The sequence below is a fragment of the Uloborus diversus genome, unplaced genomic scaffold, assembly GCF_026930045.1.
Source record: "Uloborus diversus isolate 005 unplaced genomic scaffold, Udiv.v.3.1 scaffold_817, whole genome shotgun sequence".
Classification (NCBI taxonomy): domain Eukaryota; kingdom Metazoa; phylum Arthropoda; class Arachnida; order Araneae; family Uloboridae; genus Uloborus; species Uloborus diversus.
Genome location: NW_026559030.1, coordinates 1,529 through 29,036, shown reverse-complemented (window position 1 = coordinate 29,036; position 27,508 = coordinate 1,529). Strand labels below are relative to the sequence as shown.

The 27,508-nt window shown below is 31.4% G+C and overlaps 1 protein-coding gene across 1 annotated transcript in view; it reads right to left on the bottom strand.

Annotated features, from left to right (window-relative positions):
• LOC129233936 (zinc finger CCCH domain-containing protein 18-like) overlaps positions 1-25,050 on the bottom strand; it is a 50,260-nt gene extending 25,210 nt beyond the window's left edge. Inside the window, exons 1-8 of the mRNA XM_054867854.1 lie at positions 25,009-25,050; positions 18,317-18,445; positions 12,898-13,037; positions 9,646-9,750; positions 6,112-6,159; positions 4,710-4,958; positions 2,710-2,817; positions 1,067-1,230 (exon numbers count right to left, since the gene is read on the bottom strand). Of these exons, the coding sequence (XP_054723829.1) occupies positions 1,067-1,230; positions 2,710-2,817; positions 4,710-4,958; positions 6,112-6,159; positions 9,646-9,750; positions 12,898-13,037; positions 18,317-18,434 (932 nt within the window). The 5' untranslated portion in view covers positions 18,435-18,445; positions 25,009-25,050. The remainder of the gene's footprint in view (positions 1-1,066; positions 1,231-2,709; positions 2,818-4,709; positions 4,959-6,111; positions 6,160-9,645; positions 9,751-12,897; positions 13,038-18,316; positions 18,446-25,008) is intronic.
• Between the last annotated feature and the right edge of the window lie 2,458 nt (positions 25,051-27,508).

Sequence of the window (27,508 nt, the reverse complement as noted above, 5' to 3'; positions counted from 1 at the left end):
CAAACTGCTGCATCTTTAAGAGTAAGGACTGGACAACCACAGTCTTATGCTCAAGCAGTGTGTATGTTTAAGATGATTGTTGTGAGAGAAATCTTCCCATCCGATAAGGTTATCTTGCGATGACATTGAACATATTCAGCTTGTCTTTCTAAGGAGGACAAACCTGATTCTCTCTCAGGATCAAGTGCCAGAAATGCAATAGGCTTCTGAACAAAAATAGCATTAAGAAGGCTTTTGCTCTTTTTACTGGACTTTACACCTTGTGGCGGCACCTTGAAATAATGGGTGTCAGTAATGATTCAATTTGCAGAGGTTACGTCTTTAAGGAGGAAACTATTACTCACACTCTGTGTGATTGTAAAGTGTTTTCTGATTATAGGTTTGAACACCTTGGTCATCATTTGCTTGAATCATGCATGATTTAGGACATTCCTATTAGGAGTTTGCTAAATTCTGCTTCAGCTACTGGTCTGTTTTAAGACTTCTGTTTGGGGACTAGTACAATAGACCTCTGGTTGCAGCGCTTGGTTCGGCCGAACCCCCCTTTCATTTATTTCATTTCATTGTCTTTCAGGGAACAAAAAAAAAAAAAAAATCATTATCAAGTTAAATTACACTATTGTTTGGAGCTAAGAGATTAGCTCATTCACAGGGGTTTCTGGTCATACAGCCCTGTGTTAGCTCATTTTATTGTTTTCTACTTTTCCTAATGTGTGCCCACAACTTTAAATCACTCTGTATGTCCTGAAAAATTCCCCTTTTTTTAATACCGAAAAAGCATGATTTTTTCAAATTTTAAAATTTGAACAGTCAATAAAAATGTGGCTTGGTGACAAGAGTAAAACTAAATGCTTAAATACTAGGCCACAAAAAAAAAAAAAAAAAAAAAAAGCCATCCCACAAACAAAAATTTTCTCTTGTTACCATATTCAACTGCACAAAAGGAGTTGGAACAAGCACAAAGGCTTATAACAAATAAGTTATTAGCAACAAGTTGTGAAACAAAAAGTAGCAGGAATTTTTGAATTGAATATTGAATAAGAGAAATACTGAAACCATTACTCACTTATATGAATGCATATCATTTTGCCTTTTGTATGGCTTGTCAAAGTATTCGTTTTCTTTGTCATAATCAGGAGAATTTTTCTCATTGATATCTATACTCAAATTAAGTCGTTTATCTTCAAAATCAGGCTCTTCTTCCTTTCTTTTATTTGCTTTTTTCACCAACTAAAATTTAAGAGCCGTCATTCAAAACTTCCACTAATTTTGAACATAGAAAATCATATTACTCAACAGTGAAAGATAAATATGGATCTTTATTTCAAACTTTAAAAAAAAAGAGAGAGAGAGAAGAAAACCACAAATATTTACAGATAGAAATTCCTCATTTCCAGTATTCCAAGTTTAATACTTAGCTTCCAGAATTAATTTTACAAAGTTGTTTTAACATTTTATTATCATATTTTTTAAATGTACAACAATACTCAAAATATACTTACCCATCAACTTTTTTATGATCCATGATTGAGTTAACACAAACAAAAGCTAAATTACACCATCAGGAAAACATTTTGTTTACCTAACAGGGTATGTTTCAGTTTGCTTTAAAGGGTCAATGCGGCGAAATACAAGAGTAGCTAACAATAAATACTCATTCTTACAGTAAATTATAAGGGTCCTTCATAAATATTAGGGGTCTGTCCACTGTTCAGACAGGGTCCTGATTCTTTAAAACAGGGAAAATCTATTCATAATTATGTGAATCTGAAATTAGTATTACAACTATACTCTACAGTTGATTATTCTATGTTCCAAAAAATTATAGTTTTGCATTAATTTTTCAATTTTTTTATTCACACTAAATATTGTACGAATAAATCTGAGCACAAAAACCAAACCGTAATACATAAAGCAATTTTAAAAAAAGCAATAAAAAAAGCACTTTTAAAATTAAACGATAATACTGCTAAAATTTTGTTAATTATTAACAAAAAAAGGGGGGGGGGAGATGACTATATTTTTGTGGAAATTGGGTGATCTTATCTTTCTTTTTTTGGATATACACCACAATAAGCACAGTTTTTTTGTATCACACATATAGAAAAAAAACTGGCTTTCATAAATAAAGGTCAAATCCAAGTGGGTAACATGCAAAACTGTATGCTGCTATTGTCCTCTTTCAGGAGAAGGAACTTCGTCCCGCGTTCTCAAACGCAGAGTTCCATTTTATGCAGAAGGGGGGGGGGGATTGGTAAACAATCCACTCGCTTCTAAATGAGACAACCAGACAACCTTAACCTGGGTGTGCATTTTAATGTGCAAAAAAGTCTTAGTGGCTTTTGCATCACTTGCTTCACTTGTCTGTTGTCAATTGAGTTATTCTTCCACTTTAAAAACTAATGCTTTTACAACTAAATGCTATGATCCGAATATACCCTATGCTGAAAACAACGAAATAGAATCATCGGATGCCACACAACGAAAGAGGATTCAAGTGCCTTCTCATGGAAAGCAGACAATACCTAATTCTTGAGAATGTCTGAAGTTCACAAAAAGTACCTGAACTGCATCTACGTAACTCAGAACTAATGTTGTTAAAATTTAAACACATTAAAAAAATAAATTTAAAAAGTAAATTAAATTTTTAAAAAAGGCAGAAACAAGATAAACTACAAAAATAGAATGAACAAAAGATAAGGTGTTTACTTCTTTTGCCTGTCTTAGACCCCTTTCCCAAGCAGTTTCCACAGGACTAGGTTCTACAGGTGGAGGCATGGGTGGAGGAGGTCCTGGCATAAAATCTGGTGCAGGGCGCTAGAAATGCAAAGAATCACTATTTTGAAAACTAATTAGAAATTATAAAAGCTTTATTAAAGAAGCAGGTATAATTCTTTTATAGATTTTAACTGATGACCTCAGACACAAAAAGCTTTATTTCTTCAAAATTATTACTTAGTATGTTCAATTACTTAAAAGTACTTCAATTCATTGCAATAACGTTTAAATGTCTTTTTACTTTTAAAAATGATTACTGCTAAGATTAAATAATAACTTGTGTGAGGTTAAAACTTTTCATAACTGACATTTTTACTTATTTAATTCTTTATTCTACGGTCCAATGATTTTTAATCAATTGTGACTATTATGCTGTAGATACTAAATCTTAATAAAAAAGAACAAAATAAATCTGTTCATAACATTTGAATTAAAAGCTCAACAATTTCAGAAATTCGGTCTATATTTCCGAACAAAGTTTTCCACGAATTTTAATAGAAATTTTATTTACTCTGTAACAAAATGTAATGAATAGCTGAAATAGAAAAAAAAATGATCAAAAAACAGATGCAGAAAGTATACGTTCCTCTACTTGCACACAAAAAGTTGACTTATGAAATCTTAAACCATAGCTGTAACAGGGCAGCATTTTTTAAACTCAATTGCTACTGGTTTTTCATGTTGTGCATTATTTTTTTTTAATAGCAGGGACAATATGAAACATTTTGAGCAAAAATGCAACCTAATTTTATTCCACATTTTGTTAGAAATGTGCATTCTATAAAAAAAAAAAAACGATTTTTTGTTTTTTATTACACATAACATCAATGCATAGCATCCCAAAATGCAGACTCATTGGCTCAGTTGGTTGGAGCAGTGTGCTAATAATGCTTAGGTTGTGAGTTCGAATCTCTATGAGCAGAAAAATATCATTTCAACAACTCATTTTTTTAGTAGAAGTTTGATCAAAATTTCCATGAATATATAATCTTGACTCATTGGGGGTAAGATTTCTTGTGTTATTGCATTAAAACCATTAAAAAAAAAACTTTTTTTAGAAGGTAAATTGCCATATTCTCAAAGCCATAACTTGCATAATACATCAAACTTTCAAAAATAGGATACCATTTAATTGCTTTTGTCTTTCTTTGTCACTTCTAAAAGCTCATCTTCCAGTGAGATTTGAATTGCATGAGTTTAATACCATAAAACTTCTGGAAAGAGCTCCAGAATCAATCACAAGAAAATGTCTCCAGTGAACCAAGTTTGCTTAATAGCATGCCAAAATACAGTTGATTGTACGTTATCTGCAAGTCTCAGGAGTTCGGATTTTGAAAGAGGGGAAAATTTTACTTATTTACAATGCTAAATTTGCGTAAAACAAAATAAAGATGTCAAATTTTAAACTGCATGTAATCAAATTTGCGTTAAAGAAACTTGTATAAAATGAGGGTCTACCGTAGTTTTTGCAAATGTTTCTATTTTCAAAATTATTTTTGCGAAAATATTTTTAAATATTAGTTTTGTGAAGGTACCAAAAAAGGTTAGTAAAATCAGCCTGCATAGGATCCTGCTTACATACTAAAAACTAGTTCATTCAGAGGAAAATACTGTAAATAAGTTATAACAATAAACAAAAGTGAAATCTAAAATTTACTCCATTTAGTGCAAAAAAGAATTGCAATTTGCAATAGAAAAATTTGTTTTGCTGCAGTAGCTGACAGAAACTATACTATTAACTAAACCTTCAGTTATAAAGAGAGCAGTAATAATTTTTCCCCAAATAATCAGAATTTCTCATGTGTTTATAGTTTTAATGTATGTTAACTAATCCCATTATTTACAGGTAAAAACATTGTTGCAGCAAGAAGCTGACTTTGAATAAAAATAGTCTTTAATAAGAAAATATAGGGAAAAAAGTTATTACTTACATTGCCAGATCGTTGGGGAACTATTTGAATATTTGGTGAAACATTTGAAGCAACATATGGTGGATACCTTGCTGGTGGACCAAACATATTGTAGTTTCCTCTTTCACTCACACTTAAATGCAAAAAACGACAACTGCTACCCCAAGTACATTGGCCTCGATTGAAAAATCGACAGACAGCTGCTTGACGAGTTTGCTGCTTTGGAGCCGGTGTAACATCTTTCACTTCCCCTTCTTCAAGATCATCATCCTACAGATTTTTTAAAAAATGATCATTTTGCAGTAAATCCTTGATTATCTGTAAGTAATTGCGACTGCTACTTTTTGCCACCTCTACAACATTCATAAATACACAAATGTGTAGTGATAAATTAAATATCTAATAAATACAAGAATTAACTTCCAATTTAATCTTAAGTTATTTCCCAGTGTCAGATGACTTTTCAGAAGTAAATAACAAAGTAGAAAATCAAGGGCATCTTGAAATTTTTCCAATGGATTAACAGATTTTACAATAATCATTCAGGAAGTTAACTTAAAATATTTTAGGAACATATAAGAAATTATTACCCTGTTTAAAAAAAAATGTTTTTTTTATGAAATACAGTACAACTTCAATTATCCAGTTTCCAACTATACAAATTGCTGATTATCCAAATTGCTTTCATAATTTGAACAAAAGAATTAAGGCAATTTCACTCGCAGCGATACCCAAAATAATGATTCTGTCGATGCACAACCTTCCCTCAGTGAAGCTAGTCAAACACTTTCTGTAACTGAGGTATTCAGCAAGCAATGATTTTCATTTATAGTATGGAATGTACATAGTCCATACTTTACCAATGTACAACATTTGTAAGTATGCTTCTCATGAAAAATGTTACCTTTTTATTTGATTAGTTAAAACCTTTTTTTCTTCTTTATAAAAATAGTTTTTTTTTCTCTCACTTTCAACTTACATACAGTAATTGGTTAAAATAGTAGACCTCTTTTTCGGAAAAATCCAATTACCCAAATGGGGTTCCGTCCCAATTGATTCCGATAACTGGAGTTTTACTGTAATATCAATAATTATTGAATATTTTTAATTATTAGAGATAATTCTCAAAATCATGAATCATTCAATCTATATATTTAAGGAAAATTATATTCAAAATTTGAAGAGCTCAGTACAATTTAAGATACATTAATAGATTAAAAGTAATAGTAAACAAAATTTTATAGTAAGAAAAAAAATAAAATTTTATTTTTAAAAACAAGTATGCTTTTCTTTTTATATACAATACATATTAGAATTTTTTTAAGCAAAACCGTCAGTGTTACAATTGGATCCAAAAAATCGGAACATCATAAAATCAATAGTGAAACGTCGAAAAATAGATTTCAAGAAATAAAATACATACATCTGTAATTTCACCATCATCTTCACCTTCTTCTATTGATTCATCCAACTAGAAATAATGGGGGAGAAATGAGTTTTCTACAGTTCATTGAATTTATACATATATTTATCGTCGCCTCAGAGCAACCGTAAGATATCTTAGTGTTATTTTCGGGATTACATGTCTTACTGTTGCTCTGAGGAGACGATATATACACATTTCATGGCTGTTACTTTTTCGCTAATTATTATTTTTATTTATTTATTTTTTATTTTATTTATTTATTTATTTTTATTTATTTTTTTATTTTATTTATTTATTTATTTTTATTATTATTATTTTTCTTTTTTTTGTTTAGGATAAAATTTTTGGATGGATAGAAAATTTCAAGGGTGGAAAACTTTGTTGCTGACACAAAAGTAGAATTTTAAACTTTGGTAATAGACAATATTAGAGCTCTGAATTAGTACATTTTGGCACAATATTTTCACCAAAGAAAAATGAAGTTTGAACAAGAAAGTGAAAAAAGGCTGATTAAAGGCAAAAATCAGAGCATTTTTGTCAAAAACCTATTTTTGCAACAAGGCTTAGAAACTGGAATGAGTAGTAATAAATTAGAACTCGCTTGGCAACTCTGTTTCTATAAGTATAACCAGTCAACCCGTGCGGAACTCTGCACTGTGCTTCAAATCATTTCATAAGGCATTTCGCTCTGTAAAAATTTCAAAGAAAGAACGTTATGAAGAAGAACCGAAAAAAGTAAACGGAAAAAAGTAAGCCCACAAGAGAAGGCATTTAATTTGAAGACAACAGTAACAAAACCTCGTTAAATACAACGCTGTGATGATCTGATCATCGCTCACCTTTTGGTTGTACGTACTTTCAATGCAAACATAAACATCATAAAAAGTGTGACTGAGTGACTCGTGAAAAAGCTGTAGTTTTGCATGTGAAAAAACAGGTTGTAGCAAATACAGTCTTGCCCATGTGAGCATCTGACGGAAAACAAAGAAAAATTAAAAAGAGATTTATTAGCACGGATTCGAATTGTCGACATTCAGATTAACAGAACGACACTCCAACAAACCAAGCAATTGTGGCTTCCTTTTTGAATGCTATTCATTGGAAGAATGCGCAATAAAAACAGCAAAAAAGCTTTTTTCCGAAAAAAAAAAAAAAGATCATGTGTCTATGTTTTGTCATTAGCCAGTATGATAAGATTTAAAATTATTTGTAAAACATGGAATTTGATTAAAGAATGAGGAAGATCTCATGTAGCGAGTGAAACAAACATCCTAGAGAAGTAATAAATTCGATTGGAAATAAGTGTTTTTATTTTTGAATATTGAACAATTGCCCATAGCAGGCTGCTTCAGCTGTTACGGTTTAAATGCCAACACATGTTTTTTTTTAATCGAACACTTAAAATTCAAAACCAGTTGAACTGAGTCCGTTTTTTCAGTGTAATTTTTCGAACATAGACAAAGGAGTAGAAAATGATTTCTTATTAATGAAGTAGATAATAATTTTAATGTTTTATATCATATTCGAATAAATAATTGAAGGTTAACTGGGTGAATCTCATAGTTTTAATTTGGCGTAGTATTTTTTCATTTGTACAAAAGGTCGAACACTGCTATTAGAATAATCTACATTTCAGCATACAATGAAAATATTTTTCTGCACAAAAAGGATTCCCTTGAGGTAAATCTTATACTTTTTTTATGCTTACATAATGCTTAGTGGTCTGGACAGAGTCAAAGCTTTAAAAAAAAGGAAGAACACCCTTCGATTAACAGTCAACTTATCTGAATGATAACTGTAGCCTGCATAAAGGAGTCGAAACACCAAGTAGCATTCCCACTGCATTTATTTTATTACCTGTATTATCTGTTGTATGTTATGAATACATGTAATGCGTAATATTAATGTAAATTTGCTCTTATGTCGGACAGCCTAAGCTTGTCCGAAGTTCAGATAGTTTATAGCCGAATGCTCTACCGAAAAAACTTATCAATTTAACCGAATAACTTATTCCAGTGCTTTTAAGCTTTATTAAAATTAAAAAAAAAAAAAACACACCCAGGTTAGTTTCATTTTTTTCTTGTCGAAAGCGACTTAAAAAATTGGAAAATTGTATTAGAACTTTGTTTAAAAAAAAAATTGCATAAGAACTACAGGCTGCATCAAGGTTTTGCAACAGCAAGGGGCATTTCCGTAAAATTGATTTTTAGACCGTAAGTCTTTTTTTCGTCATTAGCCGGCCTGATAAGTTTTAAAATGAGGAGGGAATTTTTTCAGGAGATAAGAATGATCTTGCATACTGACAGAAAAATAATTCACAGAAATAATATATAAGATATTAAAGAGAAGTGTTTTTATTTTTGAAATTTTTTTCAATTTGTTATCGCAGGCTGCTTGAACCATTATGGCTTAAATGGCAGTACGTGTTCATCATTTAACAGCATGGTTAAAATACAAAATAACTTGAACTAAGTTCTTTTTTAAGCGTAGCTTTTCGAATGTAGTAAAAATGATAGGCTATTTGGTTTTTTTTGCAAAAAGAAGAAAAAATATATATTTTACCTTTCAAATTGAGGAAGTAATATTTTTTATTTGTACAAAGAGTCAAAAACTCATTAGAAGAATCTATATTTCAATATACGATTTATTATTTTTTTCTGAACAAAAAGTAATTCCATTGTAGTCTGAAATCTTAAACCTGATACTTATATTTTAGCTTACATTATGCTTTAATTTTCTTACCAGAGCCAAAGCTTTAAAAAAAAATAAAAAAGCGTTACGATTAAGAATCAATTTAGCGCCATGTAGCATCAAGTTTTCATAAAAGCAAGGAGCGTTTCCATCTCATCTATTCTCTCATGTTTGTTACTCATTGTTATTAAGTGTTCATGTAACGCGCGATATTTCTCTAAGTTTTTGATGCAGATTGTCCGGACATGGGCCCGAACACTCATTCTCCTGGTTACCAGTCGAACGCTCTGCCGATCAAGCTATTCAGCTCTGTCGGTCACAGTGCAAGTTAAAGTTATTATTTAACTGAAAACCTCTTTCTGGTTCTTTAAAACAGGTTTTTTTTTTTTTGACAGAAAAAACAATTTTTAGACCGTGGGGTCTATTTTTGGTCAGTAGCCTGCACAATAACCCTTAAAATAAGGTGTAAATCAAAGAAATCGATCACGAATTGAGGAAGCTCTCGAGTAGAAATGAAAAACAGGCTACAGAAATAATATATAAGGATTCTAACATTTTGCAGTATTAATTAAAGATGGAAAGCTCTCTTGATAAAATTGTTAGAAATACATAGCTTCATTTCAATAACAGTAAATTACTGTCACATAAAAAAGCAAAATTTAATTAATAATATATGTAAATTTATTTAAATTATGTGGAAGGTATTTCTTTTAGGGAGCATAATATAATACATAAATTGAAGCACTGGATAAAGTAGGTAACTAAAAATTGTTTCAATATTTGCTTTAGTGGAATGCTGAAAGATTCTTAAACTCTTCTTTTAGAACATATTTTAATTACCTTTTCCTTTTTCGTTTCCTCGCCTTCTTCTGCATTTTCAGTTGATGGTTCTTCTGCATCATCAGCTTGTGAATCTAATTTATCTTTAACTTCTGCATTCTCCAACTTAAAAGAAAAACACACACATAAAAATTTGTTCAGACAGGCACAGAGATAATACCAATAATAAAATGAATAAAATAAACTGAAAATAACCAGAATAAAGATATTTTTTTATCAGGAAAATCAGAAGAATACGAAGTCTGCACTCACTCTTAACTTAAAAAAAGAATGCCATCCACAGGGATTCATGCTACTCAATACATTATGCATAAAATCTTGATAGAAATATTTATAAAAAATAGATGCTAATCAATTGAAGGAAATACATTTCTAAAACACTAAAATGGAATTATTTGAGTGCTTATAACTGTCTAGAGAAGTGCAACAACTGATTGCGAGGCAATACTATTTTATAATGAAACAGCTGTGTTGCCATTATTCCTCATTCTCAGGAGGAAGCTGCACGTACAGCAATCAATCAGACCTTGTACAGTTTACGGCTCACAAGAGCAGCTATCATAGCAATGCATGATAACATAGCATCTCATGTGCCACTTTTTTTTCTCCTCAAACGTAATGTACTAACGAAATTCTTAATTATTATAAGGTGGGAAACTAGTTCAGATCGGTCTAAAAATCCTTTTTTTAATGTCATAAAATGTTAGTAAAACTATTTAAGAGTGTTGGCAAAATTTTCTGATGCTATGAGCACTTAATGTGACTGTAAAGATTCTAAATCGTTCACAGCATTTTTTTTCCCTCTCAAACCCGTTTTTTTTTTTGAAGCAACTTTTTTTCAACTAGTGTGCATTCTAGCTCAAAGAGTTTTTGACCAATTGTTCTGAAAATTTGTCTAAATATTCTTTGTTCAATGATACTTTATATGAACTCTCTTATTAATAATATCTCTTTGATGATATTATTAGTAAAAATATTTTTTTAATACAAGTGTGAAAAAATGGTAGAAAAACTTAACTGTGTAATCCCCCCCCCCCCCAAACGCCTCAAAAAAGGTGCAATTTTCAATTTTGTTGATCTCAATTAGGTTCATATTCTAGGGAAATATGTTGTTTACGTGAAAGAAAAATTGTAATGATTACAGGCAAAAATTGTGGCTTCGATAATGCACACCAGCAACAAGCTCTGATGGCGATCATCCATAGACAGCAGCTTCTAGCTCCTCTAATTCTAGAGGAAATGACTTCAAAAAATTACAAGGTGTACTTACAAAAATGAATAAAATATCCTACAAGTTCAAAAAAATTCTGATTATTTCTTTCCTGATAAAAAAAATTACAAAAAAACATTAAAATTTTAGGCCTTCCAAACTGGTTTCCTCTCTTAAACTATGCCTCAATTAATTTCCTAGTAACTGTCTTAGTTGTAATCCATGAACAGAAGACAAAAATACTATAACTAAATTATGGGATGTTTATTTAAGTTATTTAACACTGATCTAATATTATTTATACAAAATAAGCAGCTAGCGTTAACTCACTTATTACAGTATGAAAGTTAATCTCAAAATGAAGAACAAAACTTTATCAATCCTGAAATATCTTGATAATTTATTGAAATCTTTGGCAAAAGAAAAGATTTATTGCTACACATTTATTTCCAATGAAGTTTCTCATAAATATTTGAGCTTTTTTTTTTTTTTTTTCCCAGTTTTACGACCAAGCGAAGCTGGAACTAGCAGAATATCAGCAAAACAAATCTAGTATAAAATATGTTGCTTATATTCTCCTCAAAAATACAGCAACAAATGTCTAAAAAAGACTCAAAAATGCTACTACAATAAACAAGAAACTATTTACCAATACATTTTAGCCTCTTTAGGTTAACAAAGCTATTTCTAACTTATTCAATGAGGGATAACATCATGAATATCTTTGGGTAATGTGGGTGACAAATCAATCATTTTTTTTTTTCTCCCTCCAAGAGTAGAGAAAAAAGGATCATTATTTTCACTGATAACTTTTACTGTTAGTGTACCCCTGAGGCTTTTGAGGGGGGAGTTGCATATATATATATATATATATATATATATATATATATATTACATTTATTTATTTATTTATTTTATTGATTTTTCAATAAGCTTTCCTTGACCATTCGAAGTTTTAGCAAAATTTCTTCACAAAAGCAATTTTTTCTTTCTTCAGAAAGGTAATGTTTTACACAAGCCTGGTCTAGAAATGGAATTCCCTCAGTTTCCCTTATCTACAAGGATTTTATTTGATCATAAAACTGAATTTTCTCAGCTTTTACTAATTTTTTCAAAGGAAACGTTAAAAAGCTTTTTAATATTCGGAAAAAAATATTAAAAAGTACTTGGCTATTGAAAAATGCTCTAGCAAAAAAGATTTTCAACTGCAAAATTTCTATTTAAAAGTGCTCTTTTAATTGAATTTAAATACCCTTTTATCTGGAAGCTCCCTACCCCTGTTATGGTCTAGAAGAAACACTTAACTGTGAAATGTTCTGTTTGATTTTCTTTCATTTTTTACCAAGATTCAAATTTACATTCATTAAAATGGAAGATACTGATGGGTTGAATGAGCTGGTTGATACAGGTTGATGAAGTTTTTCTTTCTCTAACATTGCTATAAATAAAATGTCTATTTTTTTTTTTTATAGCTTATAATTCAGAAAATTGTCAGATCGAGCAGCCTCTGATCCCCTATATCTTCTGAAAAATGTGCTTAAAACTAGGGTGAATCTACCAATAACAAGATTTAATTAAATGTGTTGTCTTTGTAACAAAAGATATACAAGTAATACTTTTCATTTCGTTTATTCACAAAAGATTTATTTGAACATTAAGGACTTCAAAATTGTTATCAAATATAAAAGAAGGGGAGGGGGGAGTTAAGCTTTTAAAATCCCATGCTAATCTTGAAAGTAGGAAGAACACTACTTCTATAAGGTTGCGGGATTTGGAATAGTTTGCCAGAAATTTTTGTTACTTGCAACAAAGTATATAACTTGATGAGGGCCCTTGATCTTTATTTAGGGATAGATAAATTGACTAAGACCAGCCTAGCCAAATAAAAAAGCCTGCTGCTAATCACCACTTTTGTATTGTATTTGGGGTGAACATGGGGGAAAAGTAACCTCTTGCAATTCTTCAAAAATGTTGAAAACCAGAGATTATCCCTTTTTTTAAAGTCTCAACATTTTATATTTTTTAAAGATAATATCCCTTACTTCCGAGTTTTCAAGGCTATCTTTTCTTTTATCCTCATTATTTACTTCATCTTCAAAGTCTAATTCACCTTCCATTGCAGTAAAAGGCTTTCCTTCTTGAGGTGTGGGGCTACGTACTTGAGCATGTTCTTCAGGAATTTCTTTAAATGCAAAGAAATTGATTCAAATGCAAAAAATTGATTCAAATAAAACGTTTAGACATTTACAAAATAAATCAAAGTTCTAGGGTACAATTTTTGAAATAATTTCTAGTTTTAAAATTACTGCATTGCATCATTGGTTCACAACATTACATTAATATTTGGTCAATTTCTGCAGCAACAGAAAGACAGTTGGTAGAAGAGACTGACATAATTTAAGTAGTGCACATTAAGTTGTTTAACTTGTTGTTCAATCAAAAGACTAAAGATAGTATCATGGCCATTTATTAAAATTACATAGAGTTAAAAAATATTACATTGTCTTTTAACCATATATAAGAGAAATAAACCCAAATTTAAAACAAAAATGATAGAATAATTCATTCATTGCAAGAAAAATTCCATAAAAAATTCATAAATCAATATGATTGGAATATTTAAAAGTTCTTTTATAAATTAAAGTAAGACAACTATTGTGTCTCAGATCACAATTAAATCAAGTTCAAATTATGAGGAGAAAGCTTTCAAACATAATAATAACAAAAAAAAAAAAACTTTGCCACAGGGTCCGTTGTGGGAAAATAGGGCATTGGCTCTCATATGATCATACCAGATAAACAAAAATTCACTCAATTATTTATATCACAAACAACTTACAGCAAATATTAGTCAACATCAATGTTAGAAATAAGAATTAAAATTGAGGCATTACACTGACATCTAGAATAAGTTCCTAAGCAGAAAAACATACAATCTAGGCAGTGTTGCCAGATTGGGGGAAATTTCTCCATTTTGGGGAAATCTGGTGCTCTCTGGGGAAATTTTGGGGAAATGGGTTTTGAGGGGAATTCTTTGGGGAAAAATATTTTCCTTGGGGAAAACCTGGGGGAAAAAAACCCTCGGGGGAAAAAAGATTTTTTTCCGTATTTAAATTCGCGTCAAGAAGTAGTGGGAACATTGTATCAAACAGCGTTGGGTTAGCTTTGCTCAACTTCATGGAATTCGCATTTCACATTATGTGGAATATTATGCTACGGAATTCGCATTAATAGTTCTGCGTGAGTAACTAGTTGATACGTTAAACAGGTAAAAATAAGTGTGATGAAGAGTGTTCTTGGATAAATACATACAAAAATCATAGTTAAAATGTACATACAGAAGCAGAGTAGAAAATGCGAGCAGAAAAAAAAATATTTGGCTATTTCTTATCTCTCGGTCAGGCGCTTGTATTTATGACTAGTGGTACCCACACGGCTTTTCCCGTAGTAGAAAATTAAAAGGTCTTTTGGTCCCCCTGTATGTTTACAAATAATGCATGATGAATTTCTCGCCAATTGGTTTGCCCACGTAACTATTCCACGTTGAGATAACTTGGTAATTTACTCGTCCATCTTATGATAATTTTGCTCAGGAAAATGTTTTTAAAATTGGAATAGAAAAAGAACAAAATCGAATTTTTGAAAAATCACTTAAAGGTGCACACTCCTATGCTACAAACTAATTCTTTGCCAAATTTCATGAAAATCAGCCAAACGGTCTAGGCGCTATGGGCGTCACATAGATCCAGACAGAGAGATATCCAGACAGAGAGACTTTCAGCTTTATTATTAGTAAAGATAAAGAAAGATAAAGAAGACAAAAAAAAAAGCGAAAATGGGAAGAAAAAAAAAAGTTGGGGAATTTGATAAGAAAATTTGGCTATTTGGGGGAAAAAAAATTTTTTGAAGAGACAAAAATAAAAGAGGAAGTCAATTCATTTTATGAAAATATTAGTAAGAAAAATTTTTTGAATTTGGAGAATTTTGATAGAAAACATCGCTTTTTGGGGAAAAGTTGGAAGGGAATTGGGGAAATCTGGATTTAACTATCTGGCAACACTGAATCTAGTTGCTGGTTTTAATGATTTAATACATACACATCAGAATGTAAAAAAAATCTTTTGGCAGCGTATTATACAAAGGAAACAATGTACAGAAGAAAATTATTTTTTACAAACACAAAATTGATTCTATTTTAAAATTTCATTTGAAAATACAGTTGAACGGTTGGTACAAAATCATTGCTAAAACAAACATTTTGTTAATTAAGTTTGGATTACTATTTAAATATGTTAAAAATATCACGCATACTATGAAGATTTAAAACCAAAGTTGTGGTTAGCACAAATAAAACTTCTGACCTCAAAAAATAGGTCAAAAAGTTTTATTTGTGCTGACTTAGTTGTATTTGTGCCTAAGTCTAAATTTTAACAATTCAAATAAAATGGCATAAGTATAAATGTACATATTTTGTTGAAATATATTACAAAGCTTTAATATTTTATTAAATTTTCACATGCATTTGCCAAATAATCTCTAGAACAGTTTTCGTTTTCCGATTTCCTTTTATTGTGCACTTTTTATTAATAGGAATTATATCACTCATTTTCAAAGCATCAAAACAGAGGACGCTTTTGTAATGGAATTTTTTTTTACCCATATTTGAAAACTTTGCATGGGATAACTTTCAGTTTAATGTTAATTTTGCAAACTGACAATAATCAATTTACCACTTAATATAAAATTTTTGTTAACTAATTTTAACTACAGTAGGTCCTCGTTTTATGCGGGGGTTACGTTCCGCGAAAATGTCGCATAAATCAAAACCGCGTAAATTGAGACCTAATACTAGTGTTGAAATAGGGGTTTGCAGGGGTCTGTCCAGGATTTTACACAAAGTCCGTTTTTTTGTGAAAAATCAAATAATTTTGTGAAAAATGAATTAATTTTGTGAAAAAAAATCAAATTATTTTGGGAAAAAGCACAGAAAAACTTAAAAAGCAGAATTTTGTTTAAAACTTATAAAATTCCGTGAATTTAACAAAAATAAAAAGAGATTTTTTTTTGTTTACCTCTTAACAAAGGGTGCTAATCTTCAAAAATTCGAAAAACTGGATTCCAACAGCGGATGCAAAGAGATCGCTATTCTCAATGTGAAGGCATCAAAAGTATAAAAACGGCTTGCAAAAGAAATATTTTTGATAAAAATTTTTTAAAATTGCATTTTAGAGTCCTATGATAAACATTTCATTAATATCTGTGGACACAGTTGAAGCAAAAAAAAAAAGGAACTTCGCTTTAAAAACTTGAAATGAGAGTTCTAACAAAAACAAAGAGACTTTTCAACTATTTGCATCCTAATAAAGCGAAGTTAGCTTAAAAAAAGAACAAAATATGATTCTCATATCGGATGCTAAAAGATTGCATTTTTCAAACTGTAGAGATCTAAAGAAAAAAAACTATAATTAAAAGAGTTTATTTAAAGTTAATCATCCTTGTTAGCATCGAAAAATCAAACCCATATAATTTTCTTCCAAAATAACAGTTAAACATCGCACAGCAACATAAAAACGCAAATATTGACAAGCTGGTAAAATGTTGAGAATATTTTCTAATCAAGTCATTATAAAGCTTCAACGCCAGACGCTAAGTGGTGATAATTTTGAAGTTGGTAACCCTATCTGAAGCGATCATATTTTTTCCCCAACCTTACTATCCCTTTGCAATTGTAAGTTCATTTTGCAGATATATATTATTATTATTGTTTATTAAATCATGAGTGGGGGGGGAGAAAAGTGCTTACCAACGCCTTTTCAGCTTTCGTTATTTTGCTTTCAGATTTGCTCTTTCAAAAACAATTTGTGAAAGATCCGATCTTGTTTATCAGAATTTTGTGAGGGGTCCGTTTTGGTTGATCGGTATTTTGTGAAAGGTCCGTTTTGGTTGTTCGGGATTTTGTGAAAGGTCCGTTTTGGTTGATCGGATTTTTGTGAAGAGTCCGTTAACGGACCCAAATATCCTCTGGCCAGACCCCTGGTTTGGTTCCGTAAATATTAAAATACTTCATTCTAGTGATGACTAATTGTATAATAAGTTTAATGTGTCCTTATATTGACTTTTATACACAACATGTGTAAAAAAACATAAATTAATTTCGTGTTCTGTTTATAAAGAGGAGCTGGCTATGATAGTCCTTTGGCAGTCATTAAGACTTTTTCTCTGTAATTCTTTGCAGAGCATTAACGCATCCATGATCACTTGCATCATTTCCATGATAGAATCTTCCTTCACTTACAAATCAGAAATATCATTTCTATTGTATAGGAATGGCTCAAAATTTTCAATGTGAACGTTTTTGGCTGTGCGTCACCGATGTCAGTGTATCTCGTTTGTTTCGGCCTCCTTTGTCACTCCTAAAAGCTCTTCTTCCAGTGAGTTCTGAACTATGCAAGTTTAATAACTTTACTTCTGGAAATTGCTTTAGAACCAATCGTATAAAATGTCTCCAGTGCCCAAGCTCGATTATTAGCACGCCAGAATGCAGTTGATTACGCGTAATCTGCAGTCTTTAGGATTTTGAGAGAGGGAAATTTTTTTATCTGTTTGCATTGTAAGCCGTATCCGCATAAAACCGAAACACATCCGCGTAAAATAAAATAAAGGTGTCAAATCTTAAACTGCGTATAATCGAAACCTCATAAAATAATCCCGCATAAAACGAGGGTCTACTGACACTGTAATGACTATTAATTTCAATTATTTAGTTGATTTTAGTTACTTATCATATTTTATCATCAGTTTTAATTGGATTTATTTTATCTTGTGTAATTATCAGATACTAATTCCGCATTAGCATGCCTCCTCTTTTGAAGTTCGTGCAACCTTGGCCCCCCCCCCCTTTAACAAAGTTCTAGCTACGTGCCTAATCCCTGTGTGGTGACCGAAATGCCCCAAAGGTGACCCTGTGCTAACTAAGAGGCAATAACAGTCCCAATGTATCCTAATGCATGTCATAAGAGGCGACTAAAATGGGGTTGTGTGAAGGGTTAACAGCCCTACCCTGTTAAAAAAAAACGGAGCCAAATCAGACCCCTACCTTTGGGTGCTCATGGTCTTTGATCTCCAGGGGCAAAACCATGTTTCCTTTTGTAATGAGCTTCCCAAATTCTGACATGCCACAAGTGTCAAGGATTAGAAGTCTCAGGCTGTGTATTGCACTGATATAACAATGCAAAAATCTAATGTTTGAAGCACCAAAACTGATATTTTACAGAAAATACTGCAATTGGTTGTGTTGTACATGTAGATTGTAAGTTTATTTTCAACTTGCATAATGCTTTTAGCTCTTTCCTTCATTTCCTTAATTTAAGACATAGATCATTGATCTTAGTTAAACATTTGTGTCAAGATTTAAAAAAAAAATAAACATGAATGATTTTAAAATATATTTGTAAGTCTTACCATTCTCAGGACTGTCAATGTATTCACCTATGCTACTATTTCCATCATCGTCTTCTTTGGTTTCAGAGTTATCGGCTTCTACAGAGGTTTCAGCATTGGGGTTTTCTATTACAGACATGATGAAAACTTCTTTGGAAAAAAAAAGGGAAAAAATAAATACAATGAATGATAAAATTATTTAAAATTAAATAAACCTATAAAAAGACAAAAGGCATAGAAAGAAAATTTCTGAAAATATTTATTTCTAGCAAAACACATGAATGAAATCATACAGACATCCCAAATCAAGGATTCTTTTTAACACTAAGTATAACTATGTCATTGCTCACACTTGTAACTGTTTACACTTGTCACATTGAGTTCTCTATTCTCATATAACGGAATTTATTCTCAGACTATATATTCGGCAGACTATTGAAATATCTGGTGAAAATATTTAACTATAGCCAGGGCTAAAGCAGAAATGTATTGTATTTTTATTTCATGCCAATTAAAAAATAAGAAATGCTTATTTATTCTATATCTAAAACATGAAAAATCGCTTAACACAAAATGCTGTAATGGTCTGAACTGTATTTTATTCTATTTAATACAAATCTTTTAACATGAAAAAATATTTTGGTCCTCTTAGTTTTGTGTTAAACGTTTTTCACTAAAATTATTCATTTCAAAAGTAAATAAAGCAAAAGACCAATTTAGTTTATGTACATTTAAAAGTATGTATAAATTGATAATTTCTTTCCTGATAAATGATTTGACAACTGATAATCATCCTAGCATATTATTTTCCAAATAAAGAATCTTGTACAACTCCTAATATTCCAGCAGCATAATTTAGTAAACTTTGATTACAACTCCATTAATTTAAGTAGATAGATTTTAAACAATATTAAATATTTTTTCAATCCTATTTTAAAATAGGTACTCTCCCAAAAATCAAGTGAGAAAATCAGCAGCTTCACAAAACTAATTTTGAAAATCAAACAGTCACAAAAACATTAAAAATTTGAAATGTCCCAAAAATCTGAATTTTAAAACAAAAATTTGTTTCTGTGTTAAAAAAAAAATCACTCATAAAATAAAAGGCTAAGCTGATTTATTTGAACACTAAGGGACCGTCCCGAACTTGTTCGGGTTAAAAAAATTGTCTTAAATAAATGTTCTGCAATTTTTTTGTTTAAAAATATCATAGTATACATGATACATATTATCATGGTATACTTGCATATATGCTTTCTGTTTCATTTTCATGAGGTTTTGAAAGAAATTGATTCACTACATTTCCTAATCAAGAGAGATCAACTTTTACTCCCCCCCCCCCCTCCCATGAACAATATAATCTTTCCATACGTAACATTGTACGTTTGACCTTCAGTTTTGATGATGGTGATGGCATAAGAAATTTTCATTGGAAATTGCAATTACTTATATTAGAAATGAAAATGTGTAAGTACCATGGGATTTTGCGAAATATTCCTGGCTGACCTGCTGGTGATCCGGTAAGAATAATACGGTAAATCATATTAGTCAATATTGATTTTACTCGGGGTCCAATTCCATTGCATAAATATGACAAATTAAAGTCTCGCAACGAAATTATTGGAATACCGCCTTTAATTTTAATAGAATGAATAGGGCTCTAAGGGCTTAAAAGCAGGGTTGGCTGAATGGGACCCAATCGGGTTGGACCCAATGGTTTTTTTTTTTTTTTTGAAAAAACCCATTATTTAGCCCACTTTTGGGTTTTTTAAAATTTTCTGAGAAGTTTTAAAAAAATTAATTAATTTAAATACTTTTACAATTTAAACTTCTTTTTTATTTGTTCTTCTCCACAGACAATGAACATAAAAAATGAATTTTGAACTGTAATAGTATTTGTTAACTCTTAACGGCATTAAAAAAATACTTCAAAGATTTTAAATAAATGTATTTAACTTTTTTCTTTAACTGGTCAATAAATAACTCAAATTATCTTGACCAAGTCCTGTCACGTTTGATTTTCTCAATGTTTGTAGATTGTACAGAGGAACTAATCTAAGTTAAAAGGCTTTCATGTGAATTATTTTCTGCTAATCAACATGTCACAAATCTCGAATAAACACAAGGTATTTTTTTTAGAAATAAACAGATTTTTCAAACGGTCAACAGAAAACAACAGGTACAGTATTTTCATTATCTTACGTAAAAGTTTAATATTTCTTACTCTGTACACAGAAATAGAAAAACAGGCAACATAAAATTCAAAGAAATGTCTTGATTAAGCTAGAATTCAGTAAAAAGGGATTTAAACTACTTGAGATTCTACAGTAGTTTTGCATAACAAAATGAAATACAATAAAGTAAAATGCAAAAAAAAATGCAGTAATTAAAAACGAACAATTGATTTTATCACTCGAGAAGTAACTTTGCCTTAACTGTTGATAATAATGAAAATTAAAAAATCTGAAACTTCGCCATTCTTGGGTTTTTTGGTCTTTTATACTTTTCTTCGGAAAATGCTGAATTCAACTAGTTTTCCCGCTTTTTTTTACTCGAAGACAATTTTTGCACTTTTTCCATATACTTACGCTACAATATGTTACAAGTACCCCACATTTTCCCTAAAAAAAGACAAAAAAAAAACCCACATATCTTTTAAAAAACCCAACTTTAGTTGGGTTTTATTTAAAAAACCCAAAAAACCCTGGGTCCATGGGCTTTTTTAAAAAAACCCGGGTTTTTGCCAACCCTGCTTAAAAGTATTCTTGAGATACAGAGATCGTACGAAGTTCCTAAAAGGAGGCAACTTTAAACATAATATTATCTATCTGCACTGCTTTAATTCAAAAATTAATTTTCTCGAAGCGAATCTCAGTTATAATTCATTTGAATAAATTTTGATGCATCAACATTCTGCGACTCTAAATGTTTGGCGATGTCCAAGGCTAATAAAATGCTATGTATCTTATCCTCTGCAGCCCCAAATACATGTATAGGTTATGGCGGTTCTTGCGCCATCATGGTTATGTTTTTACTAGTTTCTATTCCTTAACATTCAGTTTATGCAGAACCTTCAACTATTTTATCATTGCAAGTGCGAGATAAACAGTGCTTGTGTTTACGTATATACAGGGGTAGAAGTGACTGACTTGTCACATATAGGACATTTTCCACAAAAAATATAGGACAAATATAGGACACATTATATGAATAATTTTGCTATGAAAAAAGAAATACATATCATATATTATTTAGTTATTCTTATCAATGATTTCGTTTAAAAAAAAATTTAAAACAAAATTATAATTTACATCTGAAATGACTTTCCTGTAGTTGAAAGAAATGTTTTTGAAAAAACAGTGTACTTTACAGACTAAAAAACTAAACAAAATTTGAACAAAGATAAATTTTTTTTTTTTCCCACTCATGACCCAAGTACTAATTCCAGCGCTCTTTGATTTTATATCTAAACTGAACCCTTTACCACTTGTATTAAGAACAAACAGAGCTTAAGGAGGATCCTTCTGACGTTTTTTCAGTTTTCTTTATGCTTAAATGTTTTAGCATGCAGCCTCAATTGCGAAAATCCACTATTGCTTATGGGCGCTGAACAGTTGCAAAATGGCAAAAAGCGGTAAAATCATCTTTTCCTTCAGTGCACCATGCACCACAATTTGTACAATTGATGTCTTCCTGATTCAACCACTTCACACGAAATTTTGTTGAGCGATGCAATTTCGCCATTATAATGCTACTTATTACCACAAACTACGTTTTAACATCATAAGGAACTAACATTCCATGATCCCAAAATCCCCCCCCCCCCCAAAAAAAAAAAAAGATTGCAAAAAGAAGATTAGAACATTTTGATTAGAAAATGCACTGAACACAAAATATACCAACGAAAACCATGATGGAAAACAAAACAAATGGCTGTTGCCCCCCTCCCCCCAAACGTAAAATTCTAAAACCAACTTCAGATTTAGTTCACTAAACTCCACCCACTATAGAGTGACGTCACATTGCTGTAGCCAATGAGTGAAGATGCCTGTTGTAGGATTTAGTCAGTTGAGTTTTTTAATTTGAAATTCGTTTGGGCACATATTTTCAACGAAAAATCCAATGTCAGAAAGTTTATTTACTGTTCCTTTTAAAAGATAAATTGGGTAAAAAACGGGAATATAGAAAATATAGGACATTTTTTAAAAATATAGGAAATATAAGACATTTTTGAAAAATATAAGAAATATAGGACGATTTTGATGCTTTTTTTGAAAATATAGGAAATATAGGATATATAGGACTACTTTGACCCCTGTATATATACAGCAGAGCAGTGGGAAACATAAACTGGTAGCAATGACAAACTATTGGTTTAAAAAATTAGTATGAGTACATATATACATAATTTATAGCCTATGTCACTCAGTAAGAATGCACCTTTCACATAGTGAAAGATTTTTTCAAATAGCTGCAAGGGTTCCGGAGATTACCTCGAACATATAAACACACAAAAATCCAAACTCTCTTAATAATATTAGTACAAACTGAACAAATAACTTAAATAACAACTTTTTAACATTTGTAACATTTTAGGATTATTCGGTAGTGTTCAAAAAACGTTTTTATTTTATCAGTGGTGTTAGAAAGGGGATGGTGTCCAGTTCCAGAAATCCTAGCTAAAAGTTCAAAACTAATTGGTTCCTCCTGCAAAATTAAAACTTTCGATGATGAAAATTACGTTTTTCTCATCTGTTTAAAAGGTGTTTTACATCATCTAATCAATTATATACATATCTACAAAATTTAAATCAAACTATGACTGCTTCTATTTTTATGTTCAAGTTGCACTTCTTGAACTAAATAAATGCTGGCAAAAAGAATTAAAAAATTGAAGGTTGAACTGTTTCAATTTTGTAATCCTTCTTATTCATTTTTTTTTTTTTTTTTTTTTTGATGCAGCAAAATAGCGACCTAAATTTTAAAAGTAGTTTGCAGTTGCTAGATTTAAAAAAAATACTTGAAGTTAACTAAAAAAATATAGTTTTATCGACCATTGGCTAAGAGCCACTGAGAAATTCTAAGTCATATCTCACGTTAAAAGTTAATCGTCCACGAAAAATATTGGACCCCAAGATTTATCTTGTCTTTTAGGATCTGTCATCAGTATCCATGGTCCAGTACCATGCTGTCCACAGCTTACTCGTGGGCCGTGGCCCATGGGCTTTATACATAAAGGGCTTCATAAAAACCGGGCTGCGGAGTCAAGGGAAAAATGAGACTCTCACTCCGGAAATTTCAGAATCGACTCCAACTCTTTTACAAAAAATCAGCTTGATTGTGCAAGCACTGGCAAAATTGTGGACTTTGCATTACAAGGGTGGACATTCGGGATGTCCTGAGGACATCACAATCATTTACATCATCAATTGTCACCCGCAGCAGGGGCGGACGGGTTGACGAGCGAAACAAAAAGGGGGCAGAGCCCCCTGATTACTAAAGAGTTAACCTATTTATTTTAGAGTAGACATTGGGTTCAATATATTCGATGCTGATATTAAATGCAAATGAACTTGGCAAGGTTTTATACAATTTACTTTTCTAATTGAAATTGCTAGAACAGCAATTCACAACCGCGCTTTTTTGCCAATCATTAAATTACATATAAATGATACACAAACATAAACATAAAATACATTAAAAAGTGACGCAAAAGTTTTCATGATTTAAATTGTTGAAAAAGGCTTGAACAAATTAACTTAATAACTTCACTTGAAACAGTCCCTGTGTACCGTTCTATGACCCCTTTAACTCTCGAAAACTCTCCATAATTCATCCCAAAATTGGAAAAACCTCTAAATCCCCCCCCCCCCTCCTCATGATCCCACTTTGTCCGTAATTGGGTCCCGCAGCTTTCTTAAAAGTCAAATAGCAGCCTAGAAAGGTAATGTTAAAATTACCTGCATTTTTAAACTCTTGCACCAAAAAATATCACAAACAATTCTAATTTGCAAGAAATTACTAAAAACATTAAAAAATTTAGGAATACTCAAGGATTTCAAATTGAAATTTCATGTCACAAAGCAAAATTTTTAAGTGATTACAAAATCACTGAACATGAATGTTCAGATTGCTACCGATCAGTAAATCACCACCTACGTGAAAGTAGGGAGCAGGATTGATAACTATTTTCTTGAAGTAGAGTTCAAACAGAAATGTCAAAGTTGTACACAAACAGTCAAAGAACTCGTGTGATAAAAAACAACAAATGTATTATGAATTTTTAAAAGTTGAAAAACTCTAAATGTATACATTTAAAAAGTACAAAAAAAAAAACACAAAATAGGAAGTACGCTTTCAGAAAAGAATAATTAGAAAACTACCATCAAATTTAAATACACATTTCCGTCATTGTGCTTAATATAACTGCACTTTCAAGAAAGTTCAAGATCTTCCATTTATAATACTGTATGGTTTTAAAGAAAACCACAGAAAAAGTCAAGAGTTTTAGATAGCGAATATGAGTTCCAAATTGGTAAAAGTATGGAGGCTTTAATGATACTAAGCCTATGTTATTTACTTCACAGAATAAATTTCACTCTAAAAATCTGACTATAAATTAAACTATTCGCACATTTCATACCGGATTTCCAAATTATTACTTTTGAATATGGAACAAACAAACGAAAACACAGTAAAAAATTATTTTTAACCTTTGCTTACACCGAGTTCAAACGTTTCAGCACAACACAAGCTTTTTTCAGTTACGGTTTCAGGGGTGTAAAAAATATTAGCTTTCTTTTTACGTTGCGTTTGACAAACTCAACTGGTCAACCGGTGACTAACCGGTGTAAACCACAGCGTTCTATGATCAATCGGTTACCGTTTAAGCTGTTGATTGGAGCAAGTGATCATTAACTGTTAAGTGATCAACCAACCGATAGCTACCGATCAAGGTTGTCGAACGTAACCTCACCAGTCTACCGGTAAGTAACCGGTTGCTAACCGCAGCGTTCTTGAGAGCTACCGGTTAACTGGTTGTTTCCGATGTCGTTTTATGAGCCTAACCGGTTGATCTACAGTCGACCGCAACTCTAGCTGGTTGGTTGGTTGATGGAACCACGTGGCATTTTTCACCTAAGTGTTATTCGTCTGCATCATATCTGCGTAAGTAACCGGTGATCAACCGAAAGCGTTCGATGAAGCATTGGTTCGTGAACAATCGGTTAGTAACCGCTGACGTCATTGCTGTCATGTGGTTACCCAGCTGGTCGCTACCGGTCGTTTTCGTCCAACGTACCAACGTAAGGCATATTGACCGTTCCCAAGCGGTAATTCTGTAATCCACGCTACGGCTTGGTTTTTTTCCATGCTCGATAGATGGCGCCACTACTTTTTCATCATATTTTTTTGCGCTCTTTTCAAAAATGTCTTGCGTCTTATGAAGTTTTAACCATGGATAGCTTACCATCCGGCTTTACTTATTCAAATATTAATATTACAAACGATCAGAACGAAAATTTAACTTTCAGAGTAAAAGAAATCACTGATGAAAATGCTGCAAATGTAAGTTTTAATCTTGTTTTCTTAATTTAATCGCGGATAATCCCGAAAATTTTTTTATTAAAGGGACAGAACAGCCGATTTAAATTATTGGAATTTAAAAAAAAAATGTGACAATTCATGTGCCTAAAGGTTTAAATTTGTAACTAATAATTTAATCAACGGTCTAATTGATACAACTATATCAATTATATAACATTATTATATGCAGTATTCGGGGGGGGGGGGGGGGTACATATATATAGTGTGAAATGTAAGTCGGAACAGCTCTTTTACAAAAGTACTCCAATAGGCTTTCTAGTTTTTTTATTTATTTATTTTTTTTTTTTTGCAAAACACAGACACACACACACATATATATATATATATATATATATGTATATATACATATATACATATATATATATATATATATATATATATATATATATATATATATATATATATATATATATATGTAAGACCCGCCGCTCGGTTCTTATTACGAATCTTGTTGCAGGTGAGTTGGTTGGTTGGTGCCGTGATAATCCACCACGTAGGAAGAGGACAAAGCTACATTCACAAATCACATCTTTATTTTTACATGGAATATAACAGCAGGAACTTCTCTTCTAACTAACTTGTTTAGTTGTGCCACGATTTTTATATAGGGAATATCATTAAAAGATTACAGAAAATTATCCCTTGATCATGTGATCTCCCGTGATCTGTATAGGAGGAGCAGATTGCAATAACGAAATATTATTGGCTTTGCACCGCAGACAGAGGCTGGCTTAAGTCTGGAGGGAAAAAAAATGTCTGGTAGGTACTTTAAGGGGAATCTCATCTGAGCCCAGAACATAACCATATATGGTCTGAGAAGCATTTAAGTGTGTAATAAATAATATCTGTGACTCATATGAGCTGACATATAAGTGAACAGAGCTTAATATGGAAAAGGCCTAGCAAAGGATTTTTCATATTACATCCCCCCTCCCCCAAAGAATATGACAGGATTGAATAGGGGGGAAAAATGACGACGGGAAATTATCTGCAACCCTTTGCTGGGATCAAATATTTTTAAAATAGGTTTACAAATTAATGAATTTTTCAAAACTTCAAACGCTTCTGGCACTCATCTGTCCATTGCCAAGTTGTGTCCTTTTTCAGCAAACGATTTAATGGATTTCTAATAGTCGCATACTTGTTTATAAATTTGTGATACACATTTATTGACCCCAAAAATCTTTGAAGAGATTTGACATTGGTTGGTGGTTGCAATTTTTTAATAGCTTCAATATTACTATTATCTGGGGGTAACAATTCCATTACAAATTTCATAACTTAAAAATTCAATTTTTGTCTGTAAAAAAGAGCATTTAGAAGCTTTTAGCTTAATGTTTTCTGTCCTGCACGTTTCAAAGATTTGTTTAAGGTGATTTAAATGTTCTGTAAGAGTCTCGGAAAAAATAATTATGTCATCAAAATAGTTAGTTGCAAATTTAATTTTTTGTTTTGTCAGAATTCGGCGCAGAGTTCTCTGGAAAATACTTCCGGAATTTTTCCAACCAAACGGTAATTTATTCCACTCATATAGGCCACTGTTAGTGACAAATGCAAGCTTTTCTGTATCTTGGGGATGTATGGGTATAGGCCAATATCTCGACGCCA